This window comes from Micromys minutus, assembly GCF_963924665.1.
Source record: "Micromys minutus genome assembly, chromosome: 6".
NCBI classification, from domain to species: domain Eukaryota; kingdom Metazoa; phylum Chordata; class Mammalia; order Rodentia; family Muridae; genus Micromys; species Micromys minutus.
The window spans coordinates 62,961,894-62,988,051 of record NC_137975.1 but is presented as its reverse complement, the minus strand read 5'-3'; the positions used below and the strand labels follow the sequence as shown (position 1 = coordinate 62,988,051).

Genomic DNA, 26,158 nt, shown 5'->3' with positions numbered 1-26,158 from the left:
AATGTGACTGTAGGCTTCATGGTCTATGAGTTCCCAGACAGATTTTCTGTGTCTATGCATAACCTTCCTCTACAATTAGTGACAACTTAGACTTGCATGCTACTATCTTCTTATTAATGATCAACTCATTAACAGAATTTTCTGTTAACATTGTCTGCCAAATAGTATGAATCGTACTTCAAATAATAAACCATATGTGAAATCCCTTTAGCCCCGTATTACCCAATATAAGCAAAATTGTGGTAGAGACCAAGATTATCTTGTTTTTATTTTGAAAGGCCTACAGTACGCAGCCTTTCTCCAGGACAGCAGCCCCAGACAAGGTGAACTAATTTTGCACTTTGTTATTTTACTTTAATTCTGCCAGTTGGTTTTTTTGTTGTTGTTTTGCTTTTTTCTGTTTTGTTTTGTTTTGTAATGGAGTTCTAGCTTGTTTAGATCAGCTCAGTTAGTATTTTCTAGACTTATGTATCTAGCCTGTACTATCTTACACTGCTTCCAGTTTTGAACTCTGCGTTAGGCATTAGTAGGCTTCCTCTTTAATGGCATTAGTGTTCTGAAGGCATTTTACACATACTGCTACATTAGGCTGTTTCCAGAGCATCTGATGACCTCTGGTGGCACCTAGTACAAATGTGACCCCAGCTTATTGCCATGTGGTACTGATGGGTGGCAGCCTCGTGATTTGAATGAGTTCTGTTTGCTAAAAACAAACTCGGGTAGCTTGGCCTATGGTCCACATGACTTATTTATCCCTCAGAAAAATTGGATGGATTTTGAATCCAGTTACTTTTGTGCTTGACTTTTGTATGTTTTATGCACTGTGAATAACTTTTGCCATGATTGAAATAACAAGAAGCATTGTCATTATATGGGTGTATGATGAAGAGAAATATCCATTTTCAAAGCACACCCATGCATGGAAAGACATGCCTGTAATTCTAGCATTGGAGTCAAATCTGTGAGTCCCAGGCCTGTTAGTGAACACCTGTCTTTAAAAAACAGAAGACAAAGAAAAATTATTAAATTTCAAAGTTTCTTCACTTTGCTTCATTTAACTTGGGATTGTATCCTTGCAATTATTTTTAAAAGTGTAGAGCTAAAAGTGTAGAGTTAGGCAACACAACATGAACAGATCCATTTCAGGTCTTTTTCAGAAGTAGGGAAAAGCATGGTGAAAAGAGGGAGGTAGTGCAGTGGAAAAGCCAGAGCGATGTTCTTCCTTCCTTTTAACATCCTAGGATCTATTTTTTGACCCATCATAGGAAGATGAATTAAAATGAAAACATTAAGTCATGAAAGTTGACAGTTTTTTGTTATTATTAAGTCAATATAACCAATAATCTCTTTAAGATATTTTCAGACAGCTTTAAGAATTTACTGTGTTTTAAACTTAGGACAAATTCCTTAATTAAAAAATAGAATAAAATTTTGAAACCTATTTTTATTATATTTATATATTTAATATGTTAAAAATTTTGAATATGAAAAGGAAATAGGTACTTATAATGTGTGTATGAGATGTCTATCTGAAATAGGTATACACTAATTGATCCAGCTAAGCCCTATATGCATGTCAAGCTTTTGTAAAATTAGACTTTTCAGGGGATATACAGCTTCAGTGAGGAACCAAAAATGTTCCTTTTTTTTTTTTTTTTTTTAAATTGTTCTGGTCAGTGAAGACCATCAATTTCTTACTGAGTTGTAGACCCAGAAAGTTTACATTTCTAATGAATTGACTACTCTGCCCTGGTTGTGACTCTGGATGTGGGTTGGAAAGCATCCCTTTTGAACATTACTGACTCTGCCCTTAATGAGTGGCAATCACTCGTGGCCGAAGTAGTCACTGTTTATTGATTGCCAGTTTGAACCCCGTTTGCTGGGATAATATTAGCATCTGAGAGAATGAGGCACCCACTCACCCGTGGAAAGAGTGCAGATACACACTTACGGATAATCTATGGAATGTCAGGTCCCCTCGGAAGTAGCCTTAGTGGTATTAGCCTTTGTTTTCCCCCTTGTTCGTTTGGGTTTCGTTTCACACCAACAAAAGAAGGCCAAGACTTCACCTTGACTCTGAAAGTAAAGGGAAGGAAGGACAGCACTTACAAAGAATGGATGCTGAGCTTCCCGATACACGTTCAGCCCTGACCATACAGACCTCACAAGTCAGACATGTTGAGAATGCTGTGCAGTTTCCCCATTGATTGCTAGGACTAGACACACCAAGAATCAAGCCTTCTTTCTCTTGTTTTCTCTGGTAATCAATGTGTTTTAGATGGTGTAACTAAACCTTTAGTTTCACATTTTCAGTTTATTTTTCTAAATTCAACAGTCCTAAATATTTAGTGACCTGCCGGGACATGGGCGTTTTGATTAGTTGTTTTCAGTTAAGTGTGGAACACAGTGGTTGAGTGACAAGCACAGTGAGTGCCACCTCTGGTAGCCACACCTGTCCCTGCAGCACGTTAACACTCATTTTGTAATCTGTGAAAAGCAGGACAAAACACAGGTTTGTTTGCTGGAAATATAAAGCCCTGTTTGCTGCAAGGCATTCAGCTTATAACAGACATTATTCCTTAGATGCTAGTTTTAAATGGCAGATAACATTAGATCTGGGATCGGTTCTAGACATAATTCATTTTGGAGTTGTTTGCTATCAGACCACCATAAGGTATTTCTGAGTATTGATACTACATAGGAGAGAATCAAGTCTTAAAGAAGTAAGTTTCTAGGTATTTTCTCTGATTTTAACACATTAAATGTCTTAAATTGTTTATAATGCCTAACTTGTGATGGACTTTAGTTTCAATTTTGTTCTTAGCATTGAAGATATTGGCAAAATGTCATACAAAATTATTTTGTATTTTTTGTAGGACTGGGAAACAGAAACTCATGACTGGTATTGTTTTGAATGCCATTTGCCTGGAGAGGTGTTGATATGTGACCTGTGTTTTCGTGTGTATCATTCCAAGTGTTTGTCTGATGAGTTCAGGCTTAGAGACAGCAGTAGTCACTGGCAGTGCCCAGTTTGCAGGGTGAGTACCTATGAGCTTTCATGTGCTGGTCAGAGGGTTGAAATTAATGAATATTAGTGTCACCAAGATGCCCCAGGTGGTCTTGCCAGGTGAATGGTGAATCCTGGAGGGTGGGGGTCACTTGCTGAAATGACTGACAAACACAACACTTATAAATGGGCATCTCAGAGCGCACCCCGTGTTTCAGGGTGTAATCACAATAATATCTTCTCTCCACATATTTTATACCTATTTCTAGATCGTATGACTGCTTGAAAGGCTAGCCTTTCAGAATACAAACTGTTTGCCACATGGAGGTCTGTTCAATAATGATTTTATAATGTGTGGCAGAGTTGATTTGCTACCAAGCACATCTCAGCAAAGGCACAGTGCTGGCATGCTCTTGATCCCGTCCTCCAGTGTGGAAGGTGCTTTTTCTTTCTGTCTTCATGACGAGGTTTATTTTTTGCTTATATTTTCTGTGGAGGGTAAAGGGATGGGACAGTTGCACACTAAGAATTTTAATTAAAGTAAAATGTATTGTGCGGTTGGTGAAATACATATTTTATACAATAATTTCCTCACTGAAGAATATGCATGCTGTGAGATTGTAGTGCGTTCGTATTTGAGCGACATATATGAGCTGACTAAATACTGCACTCCCAGGACGCTGATGGCGAGGGTACAGACTTGTCTGATTGCTTTATAATTTGTTTTATAATTTGTGTTGCTCAGCTAACATATTTGGAACCACCGCATTGGTTTCCTGTAAGGTCAGATTCTGAGTTTGCCTTAAATAATACAAGTCATTGGAGTGTTTATTTACTTTCTTAAAAATTTTATTTTTACCATTTTATTTTTCTTAACATCAGTCAAAGATTTCATCTGGACATGGTCAGCTAATGTACAGAGCCATCTTAGTCCTCTATAGTTACCGAGTCGTTGGTTATCTCAGCCCTTTTCACGCTGGGTTTCCTCAGTTACTGAGGTCTTGGTTATTTGAGCTCACTTAGCTTAAAAAGTAGAAAAAAGACAGGATAGCATTAAAAAAAAAAACACTGTTTCAAGGTGAATTATTAGGAAGTGTGAGGAGGACCAACAGATAAATCAAGGCTGAGGCTGGAGATTTCCTCCAGATGCTTAAGCACATGCTGCCCATAGGAAAGTAGTGCACTATGGCCGCAGACACCACTGAGAGGGCTGTGTCACTCGAGTTCTGTGTTCATGGATTCTGATCATGCTTCTTAAAAGCAAATACGTATCTCTTATCTTTTAGGAAATAAACCTTGACCTCTCAAAAGGAAGAGCTGGGCCTGGTGGTACAGGCCTGTAACCCAGCTACTCAGGACTGCTGGGCCTACAGAGTAAGTTCAGGGCCATTCTAGGGAAACCAGTGAGTTTCTGTCAGCAAAGAACCAAGCAAGCCGTCAAACAAACCAAAACTGAGAGAGGACTTGTATATGTAGCTCAGCAGGGGCTCTTGATCAGCTTTCCTAGCACGTGAGAGAGCCTGGGTCCAGCCCTGTGCATAAGGAGACAGGACTGAGGAGGAGAGAAGGACACACCCGCCCGCACACCCACACCTTCAGGGATTTCAGTAAAAGCACTGAGTTTTGAGACTGGTTGAGCATAGTGGGGGTTTGCATTATTTGTATAAGAGACAGAGATGAAATCATACTTTGAAGAAATGTATGTATGAAGTTCTGTTGCTCTTTCTTGTCCACAGTTGCTCTGCTGGGTTCTGATTAGTAGTTTGCTTGTTTGCTTTAATTTCATTGTGAGCTGAGAAGTGCATGGCCACCTCACTTTACTTTGGTTTGTTTGGTTCGGTTTTTCTTGCCTAGTTTAGATGCTTTTATGATGTGAGGAGATAATTGTACTTATGCAAATGACACTCTAAGTCATAAAAACCTGTAAATTATGTGTTTATGGCATAGTCCATGTACTGTCCCCAGCAAAACTTAGGAAGCCCATGCTTGAGGCTGAATTTGGGCGAATTTCACCTTTAGCTCTGAAACCTCCAAAGTAACCATCATTTGTAAGTTCTGTTGTTTTGATAATTATGTTCAAGAAAAAAGATAATTGGTAATTATTTTTCAATTATGAAAAGGAACCTTAAATAGTAATGGCAATTTATATGTGTTTTGTGTGAGGTTTTGGTTAATGTAGTTTAAAACAAAAACAAAATTTCTATAAAAGTCATGTTTAATATTTAACAAATAAATGTCCAGATTGAAATATTCTTGGACTCAGGGAGTTTGGGGTTCACAGACTAAAACCCTCAAACTATGGTTCCAATCAGAATCAGCTCTCCAATCTCTTTCCCTCTAATGTTTGTGGAATGCTGGATAATTATACATACAAACAAGGACTTTTGTAGAGAACAGTCAGGCAAAAATAGAAGCCAATCACTACTACAAAGTTGCATGTTTAAAGCAACCAACTGGTAGTGACCCACAGACTCTGCCTACCTCAGGTCCCCCGTGGGTGACGCATCACTGGGAGCAGGCTGTCTCCCAGCTGTCAGCTGTCCTGCCCCGCCAGTCACATGTGTCTCAGGTCTGAAGTTTGAGAAGACAATGTGCACCATTCTCAGTAAAAGTAATTTTACCAGTTCTCATCTGTAACCTTAGGAATCTTACATCTCAAAAAATGTTCTCTAAAATCGTTTTTTAAAGACTTTGCAATGTTCAAGTAACACAAAAATATGGAAAACGAAACTCACAGATTTCATTTTCTGTAGGGATGTCCTTCAGACTTGTGCTATGCATGTTCTGTGTGAACTACGTGCATTTCTGGATAGTCAGCTTGCATACAAACATCCTGTACAGCTTGCAGGAGAGAAAGCACCGGTTCCTCATCTGACTGGGCCTCACACATGTGCCTCTGTGTGCCGCTCGTCACCTGCACTTTCAGCCAGTCACAGGCGCACCCAGGATGCTGTGTACATCATCTGTGTGCTCAGCACTGCGCAGTATTCATTGGCCATTTGGTTTCTGTCCGCTGTCTCATTTTCATTTTCTTCATTGTTTCCAAATTACAATGTTGTTTTCCTATTTAATGCCATGGTTTGTGGTAGGCGTGTGTGTGTGTGTGTGTGTCTGTGTGTGTGTGTCTGTGTCTGTCTGTGTACTACATTCTTATTAGCTTGCTAGCTTCTTGGAAAAAAAAATAACAGAACTGTTTGAGTGATACCTGTTAAATATTATTAGACTAAGAAAACCTGGAATCAGAATCAATTTTCAGTTTGCTTTTTCTTCTTAATATTTTGAAAGAATATACAGATAAGGAACTTTTGAACATTTCAAAAAAATATACAGGCACTGTGGTCTGTCATTAAAAACTCTACAACCACTTGCTAGGATAGCATATTGCCTTTTGGCATAGTGCTCCCTGTTAATCTGTAGTGCTGGAAGGGGTCTCTGGTGCTGTCCAGTGTGAGCCTTCAGCCAGATATGGCTGTGACTGCCAGAGCAGACAGTGCTGTTTTTAATTCATACTTTGAACCCTGTACAGCCTAAGAGAAGCATCTTCTAGTGTGAACATGTCAGTCTTGTCAGAGTGGTCTGGCCTTTGTCTCTTCATCAAACCTTACTTCAAGAATTTCAAAGGAGGCCCAGGTAGTGGTTGCACATGCCTTTAATCTTAGCATTCAGGAGGGAGAGGCAGGTAGATCTATGAGTTCGACACTTCCCTGGTCTATAGAGTGAACTCCATGACAGCCAGGGCTACACAGAGAAACCATGTCTCAAAAAAGACAGAAAAAAAAAGTCTAAAGGTAGACACAGGCTCTGTAGAAAGGTCTGTCGGTGAGAGGGTTTCAGAGGGGTCCCATCTTCTCCTTTCTTTTAATACGTTCATTCTCCTCTATAGCTTCCTTCTGGTTTTTTGACTAGGAGTCATAGATTCATGGTAGTGCCATAGGCTAAACTCATAAGCACGTTTTCCCCTGTGGACTGTAGTGTACATTGGTAGCAGTTATGTGATTGCATAATCAGTGAATATGAGGAAGACAGCAGTCAGAAGGTCTGGGGAGCTCCTTGCTCTGTTTCTGGGCCTCAGATGGAATACTGTTTGGAGATTTGCCCACAAGGGATAGCAAAAACACCACTTGACTGTTCATTACCTCATCTGACTAAACTTTATACCCTATATTGTGTGTGTATGAGTGTGCATACTACAAATACACATATCACAATACATCAGACATTTTAGACATCATGCACACTACACAAATTCTAGACATCTCCCCCCCATACACACAGCACACACTATACTGGACATTAATCACTATACATGCAGATCACATACTATTTTTGAATGAAAGGATCCACTTAAAGCATGAAACATAAGATTGTTCCCATGGGTTCTTTAAAAATCTGGAAAGTACTCATCCTTTCTTTAATATACAACATGGCATTTTTCTCTGTGAGAAAATGTTTGTGTGAATTGCATGGTAAATTAATGTAGCCCAGTAGTAAAATATGGAAACATAAGAAATATTAGACAACAAAAGATAAATGCTGCTACTGCTGATTAATTATTACTGCATAATGCCTTGGGTCTGAGCTACAAAGCTCTTTGAGTTTGCAGCCTGTGGCTCCCTAGCCCTTGGCTTTAAGACTAGAATCTGCCGAGGCCTCTAGCTGTGTCTCCCTTCTTTCGCAGCTTCTTCTGAACACATGCCAAGGGATAGATCTGTCAAAACAAAGACAAAAACTTTAGGAGTGCACATGTGGATGGGCTGCAGAAATGTCTCAGTGTTTCAGAGTGTATATAGTTCTGAGGACCCGGGTTCAATTCCCAGTACTCCACAACAGGCAGATCATAACTGCTTGTAATGCCAGCTCCAGGGCACCTAGTGTCTGTGGCCTTCTCAGACCCTGGCCTTTTAAAGTTAACTTTTAAGTTCTATGTCAAGCCCTTGGTGCTTTTTCTGTTCCAAATGGGTTGCAATGTGCCCATTAGGCAGTGGAAATCAAAGGAACAGAACTTGTCTGCTACTGAAGCTAACCATAGAGTGTGTGGAGGAGGGAGGAGCAGCAGGGCTTCCAGTGACTGCTCAGAGGACCTAATGTGGAAGCAAGCCCCACGGACTGCAGTGTTGAGGTACTTGAAAGTTGTCTCATGGAAGAAGAGCTGTGACTACTTGGTACGCACTTTGTGCTTTGGACATAGGTACTGGTGTTTTCTAACTCCTGAAGCAGAGTGGTTTGTGCTTAGTGCTTTCAGTAAAATGGGACCAAGTGATACATGAAAGCTGTTTAGATGCAGTTCCCTCTCTGTGTATCTGCTTTGAAATGGCTTCTCTGTTTGGTCAGTTCACTTTTATGAATGTGTGTTATTTACTAAAATTTTTTACTCCCAAAGTAAATACCTTTGCTTTCAAGCTCCTTAACAAATGTAGAATGAATTTGGCTTTTAAGTGAAATAGAAATAGAAGCTGTTATTTTTAAATGGTGAGTAATACCGAAAATAATGGCCACTGATCACATTAGTTTAAAGATACCTGTACCTTATAAATTTAAAGAGAAATAGAAAATTACTTTTAATATGATGCTGCCTGAACCATATACTATCATAAGGTGACTTTGTTGCTCTCTGTGGGCTTAGCCAGACAAAAAAGAATAAGAACTCTGGAAAGGGGAGAAGTTGTTCAAATTAAGTCTAAGATAGAAACTGTGAAATCCTGGGTATAGTTATGTAATTGCTGTTGAATCTACCTAAACCCACTCTGGTGAGGAAAGAAGTCGCCTGGTTTATGTAGTGCATTTCTGAGGTACTGTAGCAGTCTTATGGAAAATAGGAACCCAGGGATAAGCACGGCGCAGCAGGTTTGGGCAATAATGAATTAGATCCTGTGACTTCTCTTTTGGAGGCTGGATAGCAAGTTAACTGAACTTTATTATATTTTTTTTAGATTTATTTTCATGTAATATGTTTGGTGTTTTGCCTGCATGTATGTCTGTGCACTGCATGTATGCCTGGTACCCACAGAGGCCAGAGGAGCCCTTGGAACTGAAGAAGCAGATGGCTGTGAGCCATCTTTGTGGGTCCTTGGAGTCAAACCCAGGTCTTTAAGGACAAATGCTCTAAATAAATAAAACCATTGAGTCCTCACAAAGTTTATTATAATGCTCAGGATCCGAGAAGATAATGCATATGCTTTTCCTGTAGTGAATGGGTATGATCTTAAGCAAAACTTTAATGTCTGTAGTATTAGTGAGCCAAAAGTACATAATTTCTCCCTGTTCAGTGTAGAGTAGATGTGTTGGGTAGGAAGGATTTGGAGCTCCTTCCTAAAGCAGAACACGCAGCTGGGGCTGAGTTGGCACAGAGAAGGAGAGTGGGCAGGACGCACTTTGCTTTGCTGCCAAGGTCGGGCCTTAAGATCCATCCCTAGGAAGAGAAAACGAACTCCCTCACCTCATCCTTTGACCTGTGTGTGTGTGTGTGTGTGTGTGTGTGTGTGTGTGTGTGTGTGTGTGTGAGTGCTGCATTTGGTAATGCTGCAGTGCAGGACTGACTTCTTGACCAGGGAGGGCCATGCCAATGAAATCTTACTTTGATTGAAGAAGGTTAAGACCTGCCACTGGAGAGCAAGCATAATCTTCAAATCTAGTGAAGGAGTTAGAGGGACAAAGGGTGGTTGTGTGGGGGTGGGGTGGGGTGTAGCTGTCTGTTCAGTGATTCCAACAGTTATTCTTGCTTTAAAAGCTGTTCCTCTGTGGGTTAGAGTAGCTTTTCCTCTATTAAAATGCCTGGGTGGCCTAGTGGTCCCACACCTGCTGCCCTTGTCCCAGTGCCTCAGCAGGCAGCACTGTCTGTTTCCCAAAGGTATCTCAGCAGTCTTGTTCTGTGGGGTTTTCTCTTTTGATAACAACGTATTTCCATATAGTCGTGGCTGTCCTTCTGGAACTCTCTATGTAGCCCAGGCTTTCCTCGAACTCACAAAGATTTCCTGCTTCTGCCTACCAAGTACTGAGATTAAAGGTGTATCAGCACACATGCCTTCTGTGGGTTTCCTTTATAAAATACTAAACCCGAAATACTCCTGGTAATGGGGAGAAAACCTACAAGACCCTCAGGTATAAGAGCATCTTGCAGCCTGCAATTTGTTCCCATATATCCCTGGGAGAAGTTCTGCTTCTGTTGAGAAGCACTCCCCGCCCACTTTAGGAGACAGATTCTATCACCATGGGTCTGGACACAGCTGAGGTCACTCCCACCAGTCAGTACGTATGCCTGAGAGCAGCCTCGATGTCTAGAAAGGATTTCTTATCTTTGGCAGAAAAAGAGGGCAGCTGACATTGTCCCCCCCTCTGTCATGGAGGGTTTGCTTGCTCTAGGACTTTATATAATGGACACTGACATATCTAAAGGCTTCTTGGCTGGTATTGATGTGATAGACTCAAGTGGAATGTCTAGGCATGAGGAGAACTTGTCAGGCAAGAGCTCCTGAAGTAACATGGAGATCATAACTAAAGGCGTCTGGTCAGTGTGCACTGGAGGTAGCTAAGGGGTGAGCCCTGTTTGGCCTTTCCCGTCACTCCGTTCTGGCATAGTTACTTCTCAGGCTTATTACATCTTCACTTGTAACTGCAGCCACAGGAAGAACTAGTTGTCCTCCTCTGTCCTGTGTATCCCCATGAAAAGAAAGTGGCAGACACAGACTCTTTCCCCCAATAGCACTGCTATGTGTGCCTGTGCAGATGCCTAACCCTGGCCCTGCAGATAGAAGGGGATGCTGGGGTAAGTGAGGGAAGGAACCCTGAGCCTTGCTATAGTCTCTTTGCTGCTGCAGTGTGCTCTAAAGACAGAAGAATCGTGTGAAGATGTTTTAGCCATAGTGATACTCCAGTTTCCTCTGACTTTTACACATAGGAAAAATACCGTGTTATTTTCTTTTGTGTGGTACTGATTTAGTCAACAGAGTGAAACATTCCATAGGATTATGCTTAGATTTCCTGCTTCGGAAAGGGTGCATAGATACAGTTCAGAGCTGAGGCCGCTGTTGCCAGCTGGGCTTCAGTGACTCAGAGGGCGGGTCAGAAAAAGATAGCTGCTCCTCCCATGTTTGACCCGTGCAGAGCTAGCTTGAGGATTTAGTGAGTAGATTTCAGTATTTCAAGGGTTGGTTGTGTATTCCTTGAGTAAGCTACCTACCTACAGACTGTAACCCAATCAATACCATTTCAAGACTCCTTGGTATCTGATGCTATTGTGGATGACTGTGTGAGGCTGATCGTTTGAGGTTAGCAGCACTAATGGTGTGTCCACAGTGGGGTAGAGTGGACCGGACAGGGCAGCCTGCCTTGGAGCACAAGTTTCCATGCTCCCATTTTACTGGATTTCCTGAATGCTGAGAAAGCACTTCTCACGCATTTCAGCCCATGTCTAACCGCTTACCTGGTGGCATAGGCCACAGCGCTAAGGGGAGAGACATGGAACGTGCTTCTCTGTGCCAGAGTCCAGGTGAGAGATGCAAAAGGAAGGAAAGCTAGGTCCCAGGTGGCAAGTGTCTGAGCAAAGTATCATACATGTCTGTAATACCAGCACTCAGCCAGGCGAGTTCAATGCCAGGCCAACCTTTCGTACATAATGAGACCCTATTTCTAAAACGAAAAGAAATACCTGAGATTATTCCTTGATAGTAACATAGTCAAACTGTTAATAGATATTTTATATGCATATGTAGTGAAGCTGGACATATTTATTTTCCTCTCCATGTTTAACATATTAAAATTACTTTGTGTGTGTATATAACTCTCTGTATATACACTTTCTGGTAGAAATCATATTAGCAATGGGAAGTCATGATCTAGTGGCTGAAAAGTTGTGACATTTATTTAAACAGGGCCAGACCCATTCATCTTACAGCAGTGAGGTATAATAGAGCTTTGCCTGCTGTGTCCCTTAGTTCTGACAAGGGACATTTGTCCGAGTTTCTAAAGTATCTAAAAAAGACATGAAATCCAATTTTCTTGAGGGAAAACTAAAATAAATGTGTATTTCTACTTGTTTGATGTATGAGCTAATCATGTCTGTAGCATGAAAACAGATGTGTTAGTGTGTTCACCATGCACAGTTCATCGATAGGTCAGTTCTAACAGAATGTGATGTTAATTTACACTGTTCTATAAAAGTCTTTAACTGCTGATCTTTGGTAAACTTAGTGATTCTCTGTTACATATATGATTTTTCATTAGAAAATGCTTTGAAGTTAAAATACCAAGAAAAGGGAAGATTTTCATCTCTTAGACACTATGTCAAGTATAATATTTTTTTCACATTCCACATTTTTGAAGGAATACTATCATGTTATGTTGCTACCACAGACTTTATCAAATGATGGAAGTAGTCTGAACACATTATTTGCATGTTCTAGTCCTTTTACATGTGGACATGTAAGTGACGGGCTTGTGTGGCCTCTTCTTTCTCCCCCAGAGCATTAAGAAGAAGCACTCTAACAAGCAGGAGATGGGCACCTACTTGAGGTTCATCGTCTCCCGCATGAAGGAGCGGGTGAGTGTGGTGCCTGCAGGGGGAACCCTGGCAACTTCTGCTGATATGCTTGGCTATGGTCTAGTTTGGTTTCCAAGACAAGGTCTCTATATGTAGCCCAGACTGGACTTAAATGTGGGATTCTCTTGCCTCTGACTCCTGAGTCTGGGATCACAGGTGTGCACTAAGTTGGTTGCTGTTTTATTCATTATCTACAACAAAAGTTTTGTGCTGGACTGGATTTTGCCTTTTGCTTTGTGTTTGTGTTTGACATAAGCATTTTATGGGCTGTATTCAATTAAAACGTATTTCAAATATTAATGTATTGAAATGAACACTTGTATTAGTTACTGCACAAATGGCTCTTCTGTCACACCTTGAAGAATGTCACATCACACTAACTGTATACATTCTTTATTAACTGTAACGAATGTCTAAGAGTAAAAAGTATTTTGACTTTTAGGAATTGGTGTTTTACATGTCACTTTATATATCTAAAAACCTTTTAGGCTATAGACCTTAATAAAAAAGGAAAGGACAGTAAGCATCCAATGTACCGGAGACTGGTCCATTCAGCTGTTGACGTCCCTACCATACAAGAGGTAACTTGGCTCCTTTTTTTCCACTTCCCTGTGTCTATAACTACCAGGTGAGTGGGTAAGTAGCAGCATGCATGATGGTGGTGGCCGTGGTAGCATGGTATACCAAGCGTTTGTGCCACTATTCCTGCTGATTGACATATTTCTACCTATAAACGTCACATTCTATAATGCATATTTGAAAGGCATGGCTTTCAACCACTTACAGCTTCTGATATTTGTTGATTACAGGAAGCACATCCTAGCTTGACATTTTGTATGTAAAATATTAATTTCTGAACTACTAATTTCTACTTTGGCAGTGTACTTGGGAGTTTCAGGTAAAACTTAGGGTGTAGAATGGGTTTACTATATTGGGAAACCATAAAATTAGAATTCTTAGATCTTTGAAAATTGCAAAGTTACTTTTGACTATATTTACCTTCTTCCTAACTGTTCCCAGACTCAACTCTTTTTCCATCCACCCAACTTTATATCCTTTCTTCAAACCCATCAAATCTAATTTGTGCTGCCCATGTATCCCAGAATTTACTTTTGTGTTTGTGCTCCACTATAGAGCTTGAGGATCTAAAGACAAGAGTCCTACTCCCCACTCTGTGTTTGGACTCGTGTGGTCTTCTCCTGCCAAAACTCTATCCCCCACTGCTGTCATCCCTCCCAGGAAGGTTTCTGGATCCTGTTAGGCTCCCTGTGAGGTGGGATGATGCTACCTGGGTTAATGCTTTGGCCTTGTATGAGGAAGGAAAATGTAAGGAAAATCAGCAGAAAGACAAGATTTCTATGATCTTACCAGTTTGTGATTCAGTTAAACTCCAAAATATGAGTCGTAGGTATGGGCATCATGACTAGGAACTCAGCTGGGCAGGCTCCTGAACAGGTCCAGTGCCTGGTGCATTCCAGCCCTTTAGAGGTGGGAAGGGAAGTGTCACAAGCACTGTAATTCCATGTAGGCTGTGTAGGTAATGACCTAGGAGAAGTGGGAACTGTCACTGAAGAAAGGCAGTTGAACTAGTATTATACAGGAAAGAAGCTTCATGAGTCACGGACAAGGAAGAAACATGGTATGTGAACATTTCTTACAAGATCTGGCCCTCCAATCTTTATTTTATTGCTACTTCCAGGTAGGTTAGCTCTGTATAAAGTACTTGAAAAAGTTTGGGCTCCTTCCTACAAGGGGGAAATGCCCTCCAAATTCTCCCTGGCTACAAAGAGTGCATTGAAGGGAGTTCTTTTCTGCTTCTCACTAATGTAAAGAAAGCCATGCATTGCCTTGGTCTATAGAGGAACTCTTGAGACTTCACTACAAGCCAATGTCTGGTCCAGCTCTGAATCCCGTCTTAGGGGCTTGGTGACTGCTGTGGAGGCTAATGGCTCCTCCATAAGTCCTTCCCAGCTGTTAGGAAGCTGGCAGGCATATATGGCCAGGTCCTCTTCTGATCCTTTCCTATTGCAAAGCTCAGCAGCAGCCGCCCCCCCACCCCAGTCCAGATGAAGCATGGCAGCCCTGCAGTCCACTGTGGGAGGCTGACACACTGGCCACACTGCTACCTGTGACCCTGGCAACAGGAGTCCTGTGTGTAAATTATGCTGTGTCCCCTTCTCAAGCCTCGTCACTCACTCACTGTCCTGTCTTTTACCCCACAGAAGGTGAATGAGGGGAAATACCGCAGTTACGAGGAGTTCAAGGCTGACGCCCAGCTGCTTCTCCACAACACAGTCATCTTCTATGGAGGTTTCATCCTTTTTGTCTTTGTGTGCAGTTTGAAGATATTAAATCCTACCTTGAGAATATCTGTCACAGTTCCTTGTAATCCATACATGAGTAATGATGTTGGAATTTAAACTGATGGGTTCTTCCTGGTGTGGCTTACAGAGGTGATCGCCAGTGCCCAGTGTGGGGAAAAACGTTCTTTTGACCAATTTTTTGGGGGTGCTGAGGACCAACCCCAGGGACTTGTGCAGGACAGTTAAGCACACCACACTGAGCTCTACCCTCAGTGAAGTGCAGTTTTCCCGCCCACGTGCTTTATCTCAGCTAAGAGGGCTGTCCAGGCAATTCCGAGATTCTGATGCTTTTCTAAGACCTTATTCACAAAAACAAGCGATCACGCTCTGCTGGTTGTGTTAAGTGCAAAATGCAAATTGCCGGTGTTACTGAGCATTATAGAAAGTGTGTGTTTTGAATGACTGTGTCACCATCTGGTAAACTGAAATGACAGTAGAATGATTGAGTTGAGGGCGGTGGCTTCTAGAGTATTGATGCTAGGTTGTTTATCTTCCATTACAGCAGACAGTGAGCAAGCAGACATTGCCAGGATGTTATACAAAGACACGTGCCATGAGGTACCTACTAATCCACTTTTGCTATAACCCAAATCTTAAGGCTTGTGCCCTTCCTTGCTACATATCTTAATTATGGGATTTCCTTTTAAGGTAATTTGATCTTTATGTTTTGGCATATATAGAAAGTAGGTAAATATTTCTGGAAAAATTTACAGAAGATGTTTGCTATGGTAAAGTTAGTAACTTCGAAGCACTGCTAGTGCAGATGTGAGTGTGGGTGAGGTGCAGATGAGCTGCCCTCTGCAGCCAGAGCCCTGTCTTAGAATGAGGGCCACATGGCAAAGGCAGACAACCAAGTCTTTGTGCATACAGGAAGAGAAACATCTGAAAGTTATTCTTGTAAAAGATCTCATAAAAAGTTTGATTTCTTCAGCTTTTCTTTTCTAGCTATTAAACAGTCTTATTGGGTTGCTGACATATTAGGAGGAGGAAATAGGATGTAGGTATAGACTCCAAGGCATGGAGAGCTTCTGCTGGAGAAGAGTTGGCAACAGGAAAAGAAGTATCCTGTACTGTTATGAAGAAAATACTGCAGGCAAGGGCCAGCAGTGGGCACAGCAAAGGCAGGGACTGTCACTGTGGCTTGTGAGTGGAGGAGTCCCGCTGTGGCAAGGCCTTCTCTCGCACAGAGATGTTAAGTTGCAGTGCAGTAGATTGAGGGCCTGAGAACACGTGCTGCCACCCCATGCAGCTGCATCTCTCCTGCTGCAGCTCAAACCGTTGCTTTGCTTTACAGCTGGACGAGCTGCAGCTTTGCAAGAACTGCTTCTATCTGTCAAACGCACGGCCCGACAACTGGTTCTGCTATCCTTGCGTACGTGGAACTTTGTGATTTTCATTCATAGAGAACTGTTTGGACCAGTTATTCCCTGTTTACTTAAGGGTGATAATGCCTGTGAAATATATTGCTTTACATCATATAGTCCATGTGATCTTAATGAGTATGCAGAGATGAAACATGACAAAGCAACACTTGTTTCTCAGTTCTGAATTTCAAACAGCACTTGGTATGACCATGTCCTGGGTTCCTTGATAAACAGGAGAGCAAGTCCTTGCCTTCCTTCTCGTTTTCAACAACAGACCTGTGGCTTTGCCTATATCTGCATCTCCATCATTTCTTATGAAATGGCAGAGTCTGTGGCTTTTGAGAGCAGTATCCCCAGTGACACTGACATCAGCTGGACTTGGGAAGCATCACAATCAGACAAGTCTCTGTGGGACCTAAAATCCTCCCTCCCTAACACACGCCCAGTGTCCTCCGCTCACTGCCTTCACACACAGGGCTCTTGCCTTTAGAAGCCACTTATCCTAGTGTCTGCCTCATCTGGGAAAGAGTCTGTAATTCTGTTTTTCTGTTTTCTCTCAAACATATGAATTGTGGATACTTTTGTTGATGCCAAAAGAAAAAAATTAATTCTATATGTCTCATAGTTAAAAGGAATGATTATTCAATTAGATTATGTCTTACTTAATCCATGTTTCTCTACTTGAGTAGTTCAATATTAAAAGAAATAACATATCATTTTCAGATACCTAATCATGAGCTGGTTTGGGCTAAAATGAAAGGTTTTGGGTTTTGGCCAGCCAAAGTCATGCAGAAAGAAGACAATCAAGTTGATGTTCGCTTCTTTGGCCATCACCACCAGAGGTAATTCCCAAACCGGAGCAGTAGCCAGAGCTGAGCTTATGGGTGTGTGGGTGATTATTCTTGGAGACAGCAGTGCTATGTTTCAAATTTACACATGCCTGTAGCTAGTAATAATTTATGTAAGTTCTCAGTACTATTGTAAACAGAAGATGTCAGTGGGATGCTTGGTCCTCGGGTGCAGAGCAAACTTGTACTGAAAGTGAGCCCATCACCAGGGCATGGCAGGTTCCTCAAGCATGGCCGCTTCTCACTGTAAAGATGCACAGGTATCTGAGTCTTCGCCATGACCCGTTAACAGGTGAAAACCATTTGGGATTGTAGCTTCAGTCTACGTGGAGAGGGTCAGTATACATCATCTCCACTCCTAGGCTTGCCTTTTTTTTTTTTTTTTTTTTTTTTTTTTTTTGAAAAACTTTATTTTAAAAAACAAAGATAAATGAACAAATTTTAAGCTTTTGCATAAAAGTATACGAATACATTTTTGTCAGTGCTTGGATTTTTTTTTTTTTTTTTTGCAAAGGTTTGAAAGTGTGCATTAAGGTCTTACTAGTTACAATGAGCATAAAGTACATGTAAAACAGGATGTAACCTGGAATTAGTCAAAGTTTTCTTGGTGTTAAGAATTGAGCATAAGGGTTTTTTTTTTTTTTTTCTTCTTTTTTTTTTTTTCTTGAACCTCACACAGTCTGTGAGTTGTTTCTGGGGATATTCAGAGATTTCTGGGGTTAGTACCCAATTATCAGTGACTGCATATTATGTCTGTTCTTTTGTGACTGGGTTATCTCACTCAGGATGATATTCTCTAGATGCATCCATTTTCTTGAGAGTTTCGTTAAGTCATTGTTTCTGATAGCTGACAGGCTTGAGTTTGTAAAGCCTAAGAACTTACATATGGAGCATATACATAAAGTGTGTGTATCTAAGCAAAGAAGTTCACTAGAAAATTACTTCTCAAATTTTATAAAAGACACCAATCTGCAGGACGACACACAGTAGAGCTCCCACTGTGACGTAAGGCGGCACAACACTAAGGTGTTAATAGTATTCTCTTAAGTCTTGTTATAATTAGTTTGGATCAGAAAAGTGAATTTAACTTTTGAGAACTCCCATTAGAGAGTCCAGGGATAAAGGCAGACAAAGTTCCTCTGTCACAGAATTAAAGAAGTAGAGTCACACTGAAAGTCAGTCGTCCGAACATCTCCTTGGGGCCCCGTGTCTTAGGCACAGGACAGTAATGTACATGAAGCGTCAAAACAAAGTTTATCATTTATCTTATGTCCCATGTGAATACTCCGAGTGTCACAGAAACTTATGACACAGTGAACAGTTCTACTATGGAGTGAACATTTTAGCTTTGATGAAGAGGTGAGATTAAATATTACAAGTGTCACACGTCACATGAGTTGGTTTCAGGTTCTCACTGAGGGGCACTGTGTGCATGCCCATGGGGTCAGTCAGTCAGTGTCTGTCAGCACGTCACCGAGGAGTCATGCTGTAAACACAGGTCAGGCCTCTCAGTAGACCGACACTCTACTGTATAGTGCACAGTCCTTGGTGCGGGTAGAACAGAACATGAACAACTGCTTCGCACACACAGTAAAAATTCCACCTTAAGAGTATTTGATGCATTGAAAATATACAGTTTGTCATTATGAATTTGCATCTAATGGATATGTCTAGTGAGGAGGTACTAGTTGCTAGTTTTGAGGAATGTGCTTTTGATTATATTACTCATAGGAGGCAGAAAAAGTAAAGCAAATGATTTTGGAATCCCTCCCCCCATAGACTGTGCAGCTGATTTAGCCTCCAGGAGAAGCCAGTTGTTACCGGACACAGTGGGACCTGCTGTGGTGGGCATTTCTAGGATCTGTAAGATGGTCAGTTGCTTTGTACCAGTCAGCTTCCTTAAGGCAAACAGATCTTTTGCTATAAATTGGGGTCCTTTGTAGTAAGTTACAGAATCAGTTTATTTATCTTTATTACTGTACTAGCCTTAAATTGTGTGTCTGTTCTTTTTATTTTTTGTACAGCTCTGAGTACTCAGTGTTAATGTAAACTAAAACTTATACATGGACAGGTTTGAAATCAGGTCCAGAATGTAAGGGAAGGATCATCCATCCTGGCAGATGAGCAGACCCTCTGCACACCTTATCACCGAGCCCTCCTGGAGCCGGTCACTAATGTACTTTGTGACTGCCCCGTACAACAGGAGCTCACGACTCGAATATTCTAGTTCACCTTTCCCCTGCTGTCATCTCTTTAGCTCAGTTATAAAGGCGGAGACACGTGTATCAGGAACATGTATCACCTTCTTCCACTTACCAGGCGGGGTGTGTGTGTGTGTGTGTGTGTGTGTGTGTGCATTTTGAAATGGTTCCATAATGCTGGTAAGCATATCGCAGGATGGGTCCTGAAAGCTTACATTATCTAAGACAATAGGTAATACTTTTTTAAAAAAAGTGTCTATGAACAAATGCCAAGCTGAGCTGACAAAGGGGACAACTGTGAGCAGGTCAGTGTGTCCTGGGAACTGGCTAAGAGTTTGTCAAGCCGCTGCACATACGTTCTACAGGAGGCAGAGCGCACACCATGCTCTTAACCCTCTCCAACACCGCGGTGGTTTCTAACCACACTCGCAATGCTCCCCACAGGGCCTGGATTCCTTCTGAAAACATTCAGGATATCACGGTCAATGTTCACCGACTGCATGTGAAGCGCAGCATGGGCTGGAAAAAGGCCTGTGACGAGCTGGAACTGCATCAGCGGTTCCTCCGTGAAGGAAGGTTCTGGAAGTCTAAGAATGAGGATCGAGGTGAGGAAGAGGCAGAGTCCAGTATCTCCTCCACCAGTAACGAACAGGTGAGTCACCGTGTCGGTGAGAAGGTCCTGCGGATGCTGATTCGCCATGTACCCTCCCCTCGCTGTCATAAACAGGTTTTGACATCTTCTTTCCCTTTCCTACAAACATCTGTAAAGTTCTCTGCACAAGTAAGCAAACCAGTGCAAAGATGTGAGTGGGTAGAAGCGACCTGGAACCTGACCCAGCCGGTGGGAGGAGAGTAAGTGCGCCTGCGCTCGGCTACTGCGGGTCCACTGGCTTTCACCACCAATAACAGCAATAACGAAGCAAGTGGCTGCTGAGTGGATGGAAGGACTCCCTTCTCTCCTGCGGGTCCACTACAAGTATTGTCAACACAGAGGTATTTCCTAGTGTGCCAAATAATAAGATATTACTTTTATAATGCCCACAGCTGAAGGTCACTCAAGAGCCAAGAGCAAAGAAAGGACGACGTAATCAGAGTGTGGAGCCCAAAAAGGAAGTAAGTTGCCCGCCTCACAGTGTCCAGGTGGCAATCGAAAGAGGAAAGAGTCTCAAAGTACGCTCAAGACAGTCAAGTAATATCCGTCAAGTTAAGGCCCAGTCTCCCGACTCCTGTCGTTGTGGACTGCTGCTCGACCAGCACGCCAGTGCACAGTCTCCGTCCCCAGTAAGCAGCCGGGAGCGGAGGCTGGGGAGCGCGCAGGGCGCTGCTGCGTTCCCGAGAACCTGTGTTTTCATGGCATTGTATAAGACAGCTGTTATCTCATAAACCAGTCATGCCAACGCTAAAAACAAGGAGACCATGGTCAAGCTTTTTCTGTATGGACAGAGCATGTTTTAAAGTTGTAAATCTGGATACTCGCTAGACACATTCACTGAGGTGTGATTTAGGACTCTTGGAGATGACTAAAGATGATGATTTTATAGTTTACAAACCAAAAACTTAAAAAGTAAAATCCATCATGTTTATAGTAAAATTAGAAATGAAACTTTTGTTTAGAATTTTCTTAAGCTATTAATTCTATAATTTTTCATTCACTGTTTGGGGCTGAGAAGTGGTTATTTAATTGTGATAAAATATAACAAGAGACCAGTTTAATTGACCTGTTTGGTAACTGCAGAGTGTGTGTGTGTGTGTGTGTGTGTGTGTGTATGTGTGCACAGGCATGTGTGCATACACTGAATTTTTTATCTTAACTGAATCAGGATGAGTTATATTACCCTGTTTTGCTTCTAAACACTTTAGGAACCAGAGCCAGAAACGGAAGCAGTGAGTTCCAGCCAGGAAATCCCCACAATGCCTCAGCCAATTGAGAGGGTATCAGTGTCAACCCAGACCAAGAAGTTAAGTGCCTCTTCCCCAAGAATGCTGCACCGAAGCACCCAGACGGCAAGCGATGGCGTCTGTCAGAGCATGTGCCACGACAAGTACACCAAAATTTTCAATGACTTTAAAGATAGGATGAAGTCAGACCACAAGCGTGAAACAGAGAGAGTGGTCCGTGAAGCGCTGGAAAAGGTGGGGCTGCGCATTGCTGGGGGGCGGTTGGAGAGTGTTACAGCTTCTCACAGGAGCGGCTGAGCCAGTATTCCTCATAGTCTATAATTAGTGATGCTTTCTCGATAATGTCTTTTATGTGCACAAAAATAGTGGGAACAGGGCCTAATCCCAGCAGTGAGGCCTTGTTTACGTGTGTCTTACCTGTCACTGTCTTCATTTCAGTTGCGTTCTGAAATGGAAGAAGAAAAAAGACAAGCTGTAAATAAAGCTGTAGCCAACATGCAGGGTGAGATGGACAGAAAGTGTAAGCAGGTGAAGGAAAAGTGTAAGGAAGAATTTGTAGAGGAGATCAAGAAGCTAGCGGCACAGCACAAGCAGCTCATTTCTCAGACCAAGAAGAAGCAGTGGGTAAGTATGCTGTCCTAGAGGGATGCCCTGAAGCCCCCGTGGGCAGGGCAGTGCTGGTCCAGACAGTGCTGTGAGAGGGGTCTTGGTTGACTGACACTTAGAGATATCTGTCGTGTCTCATCTGAAAAAGCTGTGGTGCATCTCAACAGGCGAGTCCCAGGCAGACTTCCCAGTTACAGCAGTTTACAGGAATTGCTTCCTCTTGCTTAGAGTAAGTGTATGTCATTGGCTGGCAAGTAGGCCTGGGAGTGTCAAGTCCTGTTTCTAAGCCTTTCTTTCCCTTTGGGTAGAGGCTCCTGCACACAGCCCCATGTTACGCTCAGCCCCGTGCCCCGAGGGAACTTCCTGGGGGAACAACTAACTGTTCCTTAAGCTCCTAACCTGGTTTCAATTTAGATGATACTCTATATAGCACTTCGTGATAATTCTTCCTTTTACCCAGTTTCTGTTATTAAGATTGTGTAGTCTATATAGGGTTTTCATGAAGTATGTGGTAAGAAAAACTTATTATAAAGACTTAGCAAGAGCAACAAGGGCATGTGGGCACATACACAGAAGCCTGTGCAGACAGTCGGTGGAAGGAACCGCTGGCAGAGGTGTGCCCTCAAGCACATCAGGAGGTCCAGACGCCATGCTGGTGATTCTGTTTTACCAAAGACAATAGATATGCTCACATGACTCTAAGTCCACAGAAGATCAAAAGGAAACAGGAGGAGGATAGTAGAGGACGGCCCTTGGTCTGTAGACTGGAGCACAGGGCGCACTCCTGACTTGTTAGACAGGCTTCTGACACTGAACGGCGATGGAAGCCCCATGGGAAGTAGGGTCGTCCTAAATCAGGATCCAAACCCCAGCTTTCTGCTCAGAATGCTGTCTCCCACCACGGTAAGGACAGGAAGGGACACAGATGCCAGGTGTTAGGAGATGAAAACTAAGAGTGAGAAGCATGCTGGGAAAACTGGATCCCCCCAGAGCATCTGCAGGGAAAGGGATGAAGGTAGGGCAGTCAGGGAGACATACCCCAGGATTTAAATTCCAACCTGAGTGGCGAACCCTACACCCCAACACCACTCTCCCTTCTCAGCAGCAGTATGGCAGGATTTGCTATTGTTGACATAGCAAAATAACAAAACTCAAAATATTAATTTTGACAAAAAAAAAATCAAACAAATAGTGCAACCAGGAGGAAAGTGGCAGGTCGACTTTTTACCACCATCAGGTCTGTCAGCCCGAGTCCAGAGGACAGCTACGTCTTGTGGTTGCTGCTCATCCTTCCCTGCAGGCTACGGCGGTGCAGCCATTAGCTCACCAGCCCTGCCTGCTTAAAACACTCAAGCATGAAACGTTCCCCTCATGTCTTCTCCCACGACTAGCCACCCTTGACCCAGCTGTCCCTGGGAACAGTGATGAACGTTCTCTGTAGGTCTGGGTGTGGCTGTGCTGCACTGTGGTTCCCTGTCACCTAGTGAATGTGCAGACAGGGAGGGATGAGGACCATGAGCCTGGGTGTCTGTCAGTCATGTATCTGCAGTAGAGGGTGTGAGCAGAGCTGCAGGAGGGCAGGCAGCTGACACTGGAGCTGGTGGAATGTGCCCTAAGAGGCCCAGGCTGATGCAGTGCTGGGAAGACACCCGAGCTCTTACTCCAGGGCACATGCCCTGTGGGCTAGCCTGGGTCACAGCTTTGCAAGCCTTAGAGCATAGTGGGCTGTTGATGCTGGCCTCATGTGTGCCCCTGCCCTGCAGTGCTACAACTGTGAGGAGGAGGCCATGTACCACTGCTGCTGGAACACGTCCTACTGCTCCATCAAGTGCCAGCAGGAGCACTGGCACGCAGAGCACAAGCGCACCTGCCGCCGGAAGAGATGAGCCTGCCCTCACCGCAGCGGCCTCTGTCCCCAGAAGCCGCCCGAAGAGATGAGCCCGCTCCTCACCGCAGCGGCTTCTGTTCCCAGAAGCCAAAATTGTTTAGAATTTGCTTCCCATTTTGCACCAGCCTTTAAACACTTTTCGTGGTGAAATTTTGCACAGTAGTTAAAATCTTTTGTTAATGCTCCTCCGGCATTTTTCGGGGGCTGAAGTAACATCAATGGAGGGTATTACTCTAAATAAATCTAATTGAGGATTTGTTGCATTTTCAGCAAATTTTAAAACATTTTTAGGTTTTACAGAAATTTTAACCTTTAAACAACAGATCTTAAAAAATAAAAATAAAAAAAGACAGGTGAATCCGAGTGAGTCTAACAGACAGAACAGAGCTGAATGTAAAAGCGGCAGATGCTTCAGAAGAACAGACTACCTGGCCGTGACCTGGCCGTGACCTGGCTGTGACCTTGCTGAGCTGGTTTTGTGCAGCTTGCTCCACTTCACAGGCCTTGCCTGTGGCTGTGCTGGCGGCATGTGATTAAATATAGGGAACAGGGTTGACACAGCAGGGAGAGCCCTGCATATTTTTTCTTAAATATTTCCCAATTGTGTTTTCATTATTTCTTTTCAATATATAACTTTTATAACAAATTATTAGCTTTGATCTTGTAGTTTAAAATTGCAGGGAAACTGGGGTAATCTTTTACTGAGCTGGATCTTAGAGAAAAATGAATATTTAAATTTTAAAGTTTGCACATTTCATCTTTGTCCTGACATGAGTGCTTGTAACAAAATCAGCAGCAAAAACAAAAATCAAAAGCCAAAAACTACCTGTACTCAGAACAGGGAATTACACATGAGGCATACAAGTTTATAACTGAGTCCCCTCCCGCCCGGTGCCACCCTAACCCAGCCCTGTGTCTCCTCAGAGGGAGAAAGCACTTGCGTGTCACAGAAGCCGTTGTGTTGTAGGGGAGGCTCATTGCTACTAACGAACTCCCTCACTGCGCACAGTGAGAATGCATCTGCGCACAGTGAGAATGCATGCTACTTCCCTTGTATTAAAGAGACCGTAATTTGTACAGTCTGTATTCTGCGGGATGTCTGGTTAAGAAGCATTACTGGTAGGAATGGATCGATAGTTGAATAACATTTTTATACATAGATATATAAAAGACAACCAGGAAAATTAAATTTCTTTAAAACGATCTTACCAATTGTTTTTTTCTCCTCCAAGACCCATCACAGACCAAACCAAATTCCCTCTTTATCCGTTAGTTATTTTTTGAAGTTAGAGAAATAATTTGTAAATATTTATTTAGACCTTTGATATTTATTAAAGCAATTACTCACAACAGAAGTGAAAGAGTCGGGAGAAAAGCCTTTAAGACAGTTTTCTCCGGTCCATCAGGGTCACTCTAAAGATGAAAGTAAGGAGCCTTCTGTGAGACCTCCTCCACCCGGTGTGACGCTATTGCAGACGGTGTAACCACTGCCACACGGGGCGTGCTCTTTTGTAGAACCCACCGTAGCCCATGAGCTCCAGGTTATACCGTAACTGCGATAGCTTGGCACCGCTGCCCCTCCTCGCTGCCGTGTAACATCACTGCTGCCGCGCTGCCCGAACAAGGACACTTGACAGTCTTTGGTTGTTTTCAGACGTCGATCCACCCCTGTGAGAGCAAGTTATTGTGGGAATATTATTGGTGTAAAATCATTCCAGAGTATGTACTATTTACCTGATAGCTGCATGAAAGTGAGGTTCCTGTTACTTTGGCTTCTTGTCTCTGTCGACACGGCTGCACATTTCCAAGTTACTACAGTGTGAAACTGTGTGTTAAAAAAAAAAAACAAAAACAAAATTAAAAAAAGATTGTGGCCTGGTTTTGTAAAAGTTTTAGGTAAAATTACAATTGATTGTTTTAGGAATCATTAAAATTTTCTGCAATCATAAAGCTATATCAAGGTGTTGAGTTTAACCACTCTGCACATTGTAAGTACCCATTGTGGCTGTCCACTTCTATGATGCGTTCTGGCATTTTGTAAGCTGCTCTGACTAGCAATATATAGATTTCATTTACTGTGTTAACATTGGTTAATAAATGTATTTAAAAAAACCCAACCACTCTTGTCAATAGCTGCTTTAGTTCAATGTCTGATGCCAGACAGCACAGCTGTCAGTTGCTCACAGCAAGGATTAAGCCAGTGTCCGGAGCCGGGAAGAGCACTGACTGCTCTTGCAGACAGCCACAGTTTGATCCCACATGGGCCCTCACAAGCATCTGTCACTCCAGTTCCAGGGAAGTCAGCCAGTGCCTTCTTCAGCCCTCTGTGGACCCCAGGCACACATGGTACACATGCTATGCAGGCAACAAATTTATACACAAATGCAAAAAAGGGAAAATTTAAGTGTATTCTGTGCATTCTTCATTGCACATTTATATTAGACTCC

The 26,158-nt window shown here is 42.6% G+C and overlaps 1 protein-coding gene across 8 annotated transcripts in view; it reads left to right on the top strand.

Annotated features, from left to right (window-relative positions):
- The window catches only part of ZMYND11 (zinc finger MYND-type containing 11), a 77,753-nt gene extending 51,925 nt beyond the window's left edge, over positions 1–25,828 (top strand). For 3 of the 8 annotated variants that reach the window (XM_080918277.1, XM_080918276.1, XM_080918275.1), the window contains exons 4-15: positions 2,877–3,038; positions 12,465–12,542; positions 13,031–13,123; positions 14,765–14,852; positions 15,408–15,463; positions 16,200–16,277; positions 16,993–17,111; positions 19,763–19,970; positions 20,363–20,599; positions 21,179–21,451; positions 21,656–21,841; positions 23,587–25,828. In XM_080918277.1, coding sequence (XP_080774403.1) covers positions 2,877–3,038; positions 12,465–12,542; positions 13,031–13,123; positions 14,765–14,852; positions 15,408–15,463; positions 16,200–16,277; positions 16,993–17,111; positions 19,763–19,970; positions 20,363–20,599; positions 21,179–21,451; positions 21,656–21,841; positions 23,587–23,709 — 1,701 coding nt within the window. In that variant the 3' untranslated portion in view covers positions 23,710–25,828. Of the gene's footprint in view, positions 1–278; positions 324–2,876; positions 3,039–12,464; positions 12,543–13,030; positions 13,124–14,764; positions 14,853–15,407; positions 15,464–16,199; positions 16,278–16,992; positions 17,112–19,762; positions 19,971–20,362; positions 20,600–21,178; positions 21,452–21,655; positions 21,842–23,586 lie in introns of all 8 variants that reach the window. The other 5 variants (XM_080918281.1, XM_080918278.1, XM_080918280.1 and 2 more) reach the window with 5 other exon arrangements.
- The last annotated feature ends 330 nt before the right edge of the window (positions 25,829–26,158 follow it).